Consider the following 10,295-nt stretch of genomic DNA (forward strand, 5'->3'; position numbering starts at 1 on the left):
CCATTTTCTAATGGAAGCGATGGTTGATGCAATATGAGCGCTTGACAGGCAGTGGTTTAGTCTCACTAATCGGTTTAAGAGCCAGTTGATTACTTTTAGTTAAGTGTTCTGTTCTGAAAATGCATCGGACGATTAACATCTTGATCGTCGATTGTGTAAAAGAGTGAAATAGTTTCATTTGTATCTCACAATGGACACGGGGCGCACAGCTCTAACGCTGAAAATATGCCTCAACTTACTTTCGGACCTTGAATGATTTTTTTAATAAAAAAAGTCTATTTGCCTATGTGAACCGTTGGCTTAGACCAATACATACATTTTCCATTTTACCTTTATATTTGAGGAGTCTATCATGAAAAAGAAAAATATTGCGTATGCTAAAACAAACAGTCAAGAAGCAAACCCACAAATTGGATACGGTGATACACTGGCTCAACACATACTTCATTTTTATTAGCAGCTGTGGACTACAAGGAATATACTAGGGTATTAATTTCTGTCGAATTGAAATGTTAATGCGAATCAGTACAGGCCTGAAAGGAAGCAATTTTAAACATTGTGGTTAAATTCTGTGAATTACATTAACTTTACATGGACGTTTTTTCCCTGTATAAAAAAAAATGAAGCACAATATGTACTTATATTGTATCAACTCCTCTCATCCCACTAAATCCTCAAAGAAGCTCCTTTTTACACATCTTCATGGCAGGCAACCTTAACAGGGCAACCCGCAGAATCAGGTGAGGTTATAACTTGGTAACTGACCAAGTTGAGGAGAAATGCTACTACCAGAGGAAGACATTCGCTTGTTGTAACATGGACATTTCTTTCTTTCAAAATGGTAACAGAGGTGTAACGTCAATATTAGAATAACTGGAATAAAAGGCTAGTTGATCCATCTCCAAAAGATCTTAGATCAGCAGGTCTGACCAAGGCTCTACACAAAGGACAAGTTCTCTCTCTTTCAAACCTGAAACTTGGTAATTAGAGAACACTAACTGTTAGCACAAGTATAGACAAATTTTTAGCATTCAGTAATAAAGCAGAGAAGCAGATGATTAAAAGGCACATATTTCTTTCTCAAAAGAAAGTGGGAACAAAATAGACATTAAACAGTTTGTACTACATAAATAACCTGTGCGAACACAGGTGTTCTCTCCTTTTCCTCTCTGGTTTTTCTTGAGCTCAAGTGTTTGCTAAGTTGGACTAGATTTGCCAATGGCAATATGAATGGACCAAAAACAAAATCACAGCAAAGTTGATAGATCATTTTAGTAGGAAACACAACAATGAGAAGACATATTTTCTAAGTTTTTTCTTTCACCACTATATTCTTAAAACTGATCATGGAACAAAAGGAACACTTTACTGACGAAAAACTAATCACACTGGCAGAGGAAACACAACAAAAAGATTCAGTCCAAATAGGAAGAGCAACCAACTTATAAGGAAATAAAGAAAATGCACGTATGTTACTCCCTGATCGGCAATAAAAGCAGTAGCAACAAGAAGCATATTTCCCAATGGATCATTTATTTATTTGGAAAAGTGTCACCCAATTGACTATTCAGGTAGTGAGCAGGATTATTTGGAATTCCAACTCACTTCCCCTCTCAGACTGATATGTAAATATCACATCAAACTTCTTTACTGTAATTTTTATTTCCAAGTAACAGCACAAAAAGTAAAATGATCTAGACAATTTTGTTCAATCAGGTGGGCATCTCATTGAAAAAGTTTGAACTATCAGAAAGAAGACGCTTTTGTTTATTTATAGTACATTTTCTACACGCTCTTCACATGCGGTCTGAACTCTTTTTAATTGGGTGTTCGACACTGAAACTTAAACCCTAGACCTTGGTCTACCCTGGTACCAATCTCTATAATTATTGTAAGGATTTATAAGAAATTGTAGATATGTTAATATCTTATGTTATGCCTTATATTAGATAGATATTATCCTCTACGCATGATGATTTTAAGTATAAAAAGATCCAAGCTTTTTAATGGGACAGCGGTTGCCATAGGGAGAAAGGCACAGAGAAGGATGTCCAATCATTGGGGAGATGAGTGGTTGGCTGGCCAAGAGAGAAATAATGCCTAAACGGACGTAGGAGAGAGGAGTGACACCAGAAAGGTCGCCAATTAGATTAGCAGTGCCTGCTGCCTAAGAGAGGACTGATTGTTGGAGAGAGGAATGGCTGGGTACCATCGGAGAAAGGAGGATAGCCAGTTGTTGGCTTGTTGCAGAGGAGAGCGGTGCTTGAATGATAGGAGCCACTCCTAAAGGGTTGTCTGAGAGAGGAGCAACAACTGGACAGTTGTCTCAGAGTAGAGACATGGATCGTTGGAGAGAGAAGCTTACATCGAACAACGGAAGATAGAAGAGTGTGTCCAAATATATACATGTGATTCACTTATTTGAAAGACAATACTACAGAATGTTTTGTAGGGATACATAGGGTAATTTGTATTTAATTAAGAATATATTTACCTCCAATGTTAGGCATAGAAAATGGTTACCTACTATATTGTAGGTAACTTCAGACTCCTATGTCTTCATCAGAAAAACTTCCGACTCCTATGTAAGAAGTTCCTCTAGTACATTGTTTGTTCAAATTCAACAAGAAGTTTCCACTTCTATTTTGACACATCAAATAGAGGCATGCAACAAAGTGCAATAGAAATACTAACCATTCTGAGACACAGTCTTCACAAAAGATGTGTTTGCAGCACATCAAATGGAGGCATGCAACAAAGTGCAATAGAAATACTAACCATTCTGAGACACAGTCTTCACAAAAGATGTGTTTGCAGCACAATAAAATTGGTGTATTCATCTTCTCTTGGCAAATAGCACATAGATCACCAGCTGCATTTACCTGGTTGAAACATAAAAGACAGGATTACATGACAGCTGCAAAAGAAAGCTCTAAGGAATAGGAAACATGTCTAGTTAGGTAATTCTCTTCCTCGCCAAAAAAAAGCTATAACATGCTTACTGCTCATAAAAGTAACTCTAAGAAAACTGGAGTTCAGCTTTACAGCTTCTATGACACAGTTGTAGCTGATAGAAAAAGTACCTGTAAATCTAAGGCTACACAATAAGAATGGATCTTTATTTCATTTATAGCTCCAAATCTAGTGTCACTTTAATCTTGCATTAGCTATTTTTATGTCATACAGATCTGTCTGTCAGCATACTAAACTAGGGATCGCTTTAGATTGCTTCTAGCTGAAATTAACTGTCACGAAACACCTAAACATTTTTTATAGCCATGGTGTCTGGGCCAGCTTGCGCACCCCAGCTAATTCCACGGGACACCTGCTACCTCCCACTAGCATAAGTATTAAGTACCAACCAACTAAGTTCACCAAGGCTTGGAAAGGTAGGAAAAAATCATCTAGTGTTTTTGTCCTTGCTGGAATCTGAACATAAAGCTTCATGGTTCTCAATGCACCTCATTGATCACAATGACGCACCCTTGGGTGCCACGAAACACCGTAACGTTTGCTCAAAAGCTTGTGCATTTGGTAGTCTCAATCATACTTTCCGTTGTCTTGACCTAGAGACCAAGCAAAGGGTACAGTTCTATGAATGAAAATTGTCTTCTTTTTTTCCTTTGGATAACCGTGGTGTCCGGACCCGCTTGTGAGCATCTCGACTAATTCCACGAGGTACCAGTCATCTCCCACCAGCAGCAAGTACCAATTAACTCTGTCCACCAAGGCTAGAACAGATGGAAGATATCACCTAATGTTTTGTCTCTGCTGCTCAGCCCACTTCATTGACCACTAGGTCACACCCTTGGGTGCAGAATGCAAATTGTCTTTACATGAGATAAGTTTGTAAACTAGAGGGTCCAATAGTCATTTAGAGGTTAAACCAACATTATCAACTAGGCAAAAGGTGGGTGAGTGGTGTAAAGATAGGAAACAAAGCAAAGCGCGTAAAAAACAAAGAGGTTACACGACACACTAAATTAATGTTGGTAATTCAACTCCTGAGCTTACCAAAAATATAGAGTCAAATCTGTACAGGAATAAAGTTGCTTCAAGGAAGTGACACGAAGTTTATTATCAGACCAAGGAAAAACAAGGAGACTGTATAATCTCAGAACATTACCCTCTCATTCTCCATGAAGAGGATAATCAATTTTTCTCCCACTTCATATGAGTATATGTTATAATATTAGTGCAATGATCTATCATATATGTGACTGTTTCTAATTGTAAAATAGAACAGAAATTTTGCAAGTCAGAGACAAAATAATACCTGTTCAGGTGTGGCATGTGACCCGTAATGGATTTCCTTAATTGACAGTGCCTTCAAAGCAGTAAGGAATGACCGAACCTGCAGACCAGAAACTAAGTGTGTTGTAGAAGAAAACCATGCCAAAGTAGTATATAAAGATCGTGGGGTGCGGGGGTCCACAACAGAAATTAGTTCTACAATGACCTTACCTTCTCAACGATTGATGTAAGCTTAAACGTCAAGTACAATCCTGTTATCAGTGATGAAAATAGGCTTCCATAATCTTTGTTGAGAAAAAACCTATACCAGACAGGAGTTGGTAATAGTGCACGGTATAGGAGCAGCATATACTCCACCAGAGTCAGCAATTGGCCCTAACAGACCAATAAAATTCAGTTTTCTTTGCAAATAGAATATAGAGGCGTTCAATAAATCACCAGACTAAACATCAACCTCATAGGATACCTGTCTGCGGAAATTGTGGCCCTTGCCATTCTTGTAAACCATAAGCAGCACCAACTTCAAAGTCATTGCTGCCTGCCGCACCATTGTATCTGGATGTAAGAACATTTAGGAGAAGGTGAGGACCAGATTTAGGCATTGTACCCAAAAAAGTAAAGATAAATAGGTAGACAATAGATTTATTAATAGAACCTTAAGCCTTTTTTCTGAGAGTACGTCCATCCATACTGGATGGAAATGTCAGAACAATAAATAGAGAGAAAATCACCTCTACATGGTAAACACATAAAGCATAATGGGCACTGAAGTAGGGTTCGGCAAAGGTAAAAGTTTGTTAGGTGGCAACCTTTAGGATCTCTTTATGATTTCATCAATAACTATTTTTGGTAAGATAAAGATTGTAAAGGGGAAATTCCTGGTAAGATTTCATGAATATATTTCTTTGTTCTCCTTTTTACATTCCTTCATTTCAATGGAGCCTGGCCCTAAGCTCAGTGGTATTAAAAGCGAAAAGCGCAAAAAAGCTCTAAGGTCCATGGGGGCTTTAAGCGCAAAGCGCAAATAAAGCGTGGGCTTTAATGAAAAAAGGCGCAAAGGGAGAAAAACATAAAATGTGTTTGTTTAGTCCAAGACTAATAATTATAACCATGAATGACAAATATATGACAAAAGAAATTGAAAAAAAAAATGATAAAGTTAAATATCAATTGTTTAGTGTCACATCTTCATAAGAGACTCATTGACAAGGAAAAGTTTGTCTTAGAACTTTGATGACGACACTGAAGCGCACATAAAGCGAGGCGAAGCGCTCAACACGTTTTGAGCCTCGCTTTAGGGCTTAAGCGCGCCTTTGGTAACACTGCCTAAGCTGAGGGGTTTTTCTTCTTTTTATTATTTATCTGACGGGGGGCTATGAAGGAAATAGGTTCTCTATTACATGATTACAGTGAACTTCCTATCTCCCAAACTCGCAAATAGGAAAATAGAGAAATAGCACGTGAAATTTTTAATTTGAGAGAACCTAGAATAATAATCAGAACCAGAAGAAATTTCCGAGCTTAAGTTGCCACATCAAAAAAGCACTATGATATAATATTTTGGTGCATTTATTCCTGAAATCAAAATATTGGCCATCTTTTTAAGGTGACCAGAATGTGTATAACATAATAACTGTTGCGGGCTGCCTTCGATATGTCTGCTCCCGACACTAAAGATTAGTCAGCCGGTGACATAAAAACAAAGAGTACCGAAACGCACAAGTTATCTTAAAAAAAAGAGAGTACCAAAAAGTGTTTCAAAAACCATACCGTTTACCAGGATGATGAAAATAGCATGCCAGAAAGGTGGGATAACCTTAGGAGGAACCATAAGTAACGGATAAAATATATCATCCTTGCGATTCCACCAGTAGATTCCACTAATATGAAGCATAAACACCAGAAAATAACCAAGAAGGACAGTGATCTTTCTCTCCCCCTGCAAATGTGGATACTTCATTATGACCAGATTCTGAGTCATTTTTAATCTTTTAACGAGCTTCAAGGACAAAAAGTGCTGCACAGCATGTAACACTAAATAACATTTGAAAATGCAGCATCATGTCACCTTTAAAGCTGTCTGCTTTCGAAGAATGTCATTTGACCTGAACATGAAGGCCGTAATCCAAATTATGACAAAGAAACCTGCAAAACAATAATTAGAAAATGAAATGAAGGATCTATTCAGCTGTAAAGAAAGTTCACATGATATATTTAAAGAATTTCAACAATTAAATAGGAATAGTAAGCGCCAATATACAGAAAGTGATCCATTTCTAAATAGAACCACTTGACAGCCAGCTCAATTTATGCAGTACTCGTCAATCTTTATCAGGCACTTGGTCTATTTGTGCTATCAGCAGCTTACCGTCAGCAACATGCATCATAATGCACTAGTCTCCATGACAAAGCTGAAAAGTCGCCGATTATTTTATCATTTTTTTGGACTCATCTAATAAACCTAAGAATTAATAAACAACCTGCTTTAATCATATACTCCTTCCTTTTTCTCTTAGAATTTCATCTAAAATTAATTGAAAGCCCATCTTGCTTCAGTATACATCACCTTGAGGAAAGTACTACTGAGAATTCCAGTAAATCTTGCCAGACACCAAAAACATATAATGCCATCAAACATCGGAAGGAGAATGTTCATCAACATATAATCATATAGCAGGAAAAGAACAGGTGAGTAGGCACGTCATGGAAAATAACATAATGCCTTTAACAACCATTTACGAGATCCACATTTTCCAAGATTCACCAGCTAAAAAGGTTCTAAAAATATAGGTCCCATGTTTTCTTGGAGTCCCTTAGTCCTGTAATAGAATTTATATGCTGGTAGAAAACATAGAGTGCTACTGGTACTTTTACTTCTATTTTCATTTATTTATACAACATTAGTATGAAAAGAGCTTAAATGGAACAACATGGACACTGAGGATTCTTATAGCCGATCCCAACTTGCTTGGGATTACATAGTAGTTGTTGTATCAGCTGAAAAGATTGAGTTATGCAACTCTCCTTAATCTTCCCATTTATAAGGTAGAAAGGAGCTCTAAGAATCAACCAACAAGTCAAAACATTTATCATGGAGCTGTTTATCACTTTTGAGACATTTTCCAAAATATTTTCAAAGTTCTCTCTTCAAGTTTCTTTTCATTAGTCTCATGGACTCAAAGATGTGAGAAAACCACCAATGCATAAGGAGTAGGAGTGGTCCTGCATGGCGTTAGCCAAGGGACTCGATCTAAAGCAAATTGCAGATGCCATCACTGCCAGCTAGTCTAGTCTTAGACATATAATTTTAATTGTTCACATGTTAATGCAAATATTATAACAAAGAAGACTGTGCACATGGTAACTTATGCCAATTTGTCTTCTCACTCCATGTGTATAGTACCATCTTAGTCAGCAGAGTGTAGAGGTACATATTGCCATATGACTGCATGTCAAGCATATCTATCACCAACAAAATATTAAGGGAAACCTACTTATTCCAGGGTTTTAGTGTACATTAAAGAGTGCTTGTTCATTGCCACATCTTCTCAAATTTGTGGAGAAGACAACGACCAACATCTTTCATTAAAAGTAAAAAAATAATCACTTTGAGTTTAGTTCATTATCATTTGCTACATATTTAACAAGCTTTAGCTCATTACTGCTAATGACGTTCTTAATCAATAGTAAAATATGAACTTGAAAGTGAATTAATGAAATCTTAAAAGAAGAAAAAGGGGTTTACCTTGCAAGTGTTGGCGGATGAAAACAACCAAGAGTAGCAAAGAAAATGGAAGAAACTGTTCAATCCACCTTGCAACCTGTTGTATATCATACCTTTGATATGAAGAATCCCTATTATTCCCACTCCCAGAAGAAGTAGACCCTTCCACATTCGAACCCCTCTCTTCCTCCCTTTCCCCACCATCCATCACCGACCCATCATCACTCCTAAACCGATCATTCTCTCCAGAGCCAATTATCCTAATTGAAACTTCCCCATTACTAGAAGTAGTTGATTCAGAAGAGTTGGGAGTAGGATTGTCAGGAAGGAGCAAATCGGTTTCTGGGTTTTCGTGTCGGACCCGGAGCAAACCCGAATATTCAAGGAAAGTAGAAAGTGGGTATCTGAACACCCGAAGAGGAGATAGATTAACTCCAAAGGCTGTTGAATTTGAAGTATGAGGAGATGAACTAGAATTAGAATTGGAATTTGGGTTTGTGTCAAAATCTGAAACGCTTGAAGAAGTCGTCGTCTCCATCAATGGAAGGACTATGAAGTTTTGTTTTGTGATAAGATAACACAAAGTAGTTGTAGCTGTGAAGAGGAAGGAAGAAAATGGTGAAGAAGAAAAGTCAGATGAGGGAGAAAGCTAACTTAACATCAAAGAAAGAAATATAAGACCAAAATGGGGAAGAAGAAACGACAATTTACTTGTCTGAAAATACTTGTACTTCAATATTTTCATTCAAAAATATCTTATTTGTCCCTAATTATTTATTTATTTTTAAATTAATATACTTATTAAAAAAATAATGATTGATATAATAAATTTATCATTTTATTTCTATTTATTATGAAATGGATGAAATAAAAATTTAAGATTTTAAAAAAGTTCTATATTTTTCAAAGTAATTAATTGATGGTATAATAGATAAAATAAATTTATGCTTTCTTGATTTGTCAAAATAGACAAGTAAAAAAGGAAAAAAAATGAACAAGTAATTAGGGTCTGACAGAGTATTACTAAACTATCCCTATTAAATGATGTTTAGTTTAAGTCTTGGAAAAAGAGTATTTAATGTAGAGTGTATAACATAGAAATATATAATTGTCTTTTTCACATAACTTTTTATTTTAAAATTAAGATACAATGATTGAATTCTGCCCAAATCAATTTACTCATCGTGATCGAGATCCACACCACGCGATTGAGATGAAGGACAAAAGTCAACTCATTTAATGACTATCGTGATCGCTTCACTGACCCATGCGATCGCGATGCTCGGAAGACTTGCCTTATACGATCGCGACAAGCCTAATGTGATCGCGATGCACAACAAGAAAATACCTATCCGATCGTGATGAAGGGCATCGTAACCGCGAAGAAGGAACCACTGGACAAAAGATATAACAAGAACAACAAAACACCTAGACATAAAATTCACCGAGTGGACCCTTAGGATTCATTCAGAATTCCGTGCACACAAAACGAATATGCTAACCAACTAAATTTGATATTTCAGACTCAATGAAATCATCATATTACGAGTTTGAGGTCTTCTTGATACGACACTCGTGTAAGCCACAAACTAACTAACTTTCACCCAAAAAATTGATATACCTTTAGACTCTCCAAAAAATTTACCAATTCTTATCTTAACCTTAATTTGTCATTTGAATCCAATAGAATCATCGGAAATTCAATATGAGCGTCTGAACTTTGAACATTGACTAAAGTCAACTCTTGACCTAAATTCACTTAAACTTTCAATTCAAGAGCTCAAATCCACATAAACTGAAAATGACAACATCCCTCAACCAAATTTCGCATTTCGGAGCTGATGAAATTAACATAATTTCATTCCAAAACTCGTAGCTTCGGGTGTTGACAAGACTCACTTTTAACAATTTAAAGCCTCCAAAAGTATCAAAAACCACAACTTTTCGATCCGACTACAAAATTATTATCATAAATTGATCCAACATGACTCGATGCAATTATCAAAAGGGTAAAATAGTAATTTTTCAATAATTTCCAAAATTGACCTTCAAGTTATTACAATTATTAATTCAAATTTAAATATTAAATTATATTTCTAACTCAAATTTATTTAGTATGTTGAAATTAATAATTGACCTTCCACATGAGGTGGGTGTGTTGGCGTACATATGTGGAACTCCATGTGGCATTTTAATACACACATAGATGTCACATAACTCTTTCGTTAAACAAAAGGGTAAGTGTAGCGACCCTAAAAATAGATAGGTGAAACTAGAGTCTAACGTATGAATTTTTAAAGTTTAAGCATAAATTGGA

General features: G+C 36.3%; 1 protein-coding gene across 1 annotated transcript; it reads right to left on the minus strand.

The window, feature by feature from the left end:
• Positions 1-479: 479 nt before the first annotated feature.
• Positions 480-8,668, minus strand: LOC125873067 (uncharacterized). Its single transcript, XM_049553932.1, has 8 exons — positions 8,000-8,668; positions 6,323-6,399; positions 6,025-6,193; positions 4,721-4,809; positions 4,465-4,629; positions 4,277-4,354; positions 2,779-2,882; positions 480-970 (listed from the first exon to the last, which is right to left on the minus strand). Exons 1-8 carry the CDS (start codon positions 8,514-8,516, stop codon positions 865-867), a joined length of 1,305 nt encoding a protein of 434 aa, XP_049409889.1. The 5' UTR covers positions 8,517-8,668; the 3' UTR covers positions 480-864.
• Between the last annotated feature and the right edge of the window lie 1,627 nt (positions 8,669-10,295).

Source organism: Solanum stenotomum, chromosome 8, assembly GCF_019186545.1.
Source record: "Solanum stenotomum isolate F172 chromosome 8, ASM1918654v1, whole genome shotgun sequence".
In the NCBI taxonomy this organism is placed as follows: Eukaryota; Viridiplantae; Streptophyta; class Magnoliopsida; order Solanales; family Solanaceae; genus Solanum; species Solanum stenotomum.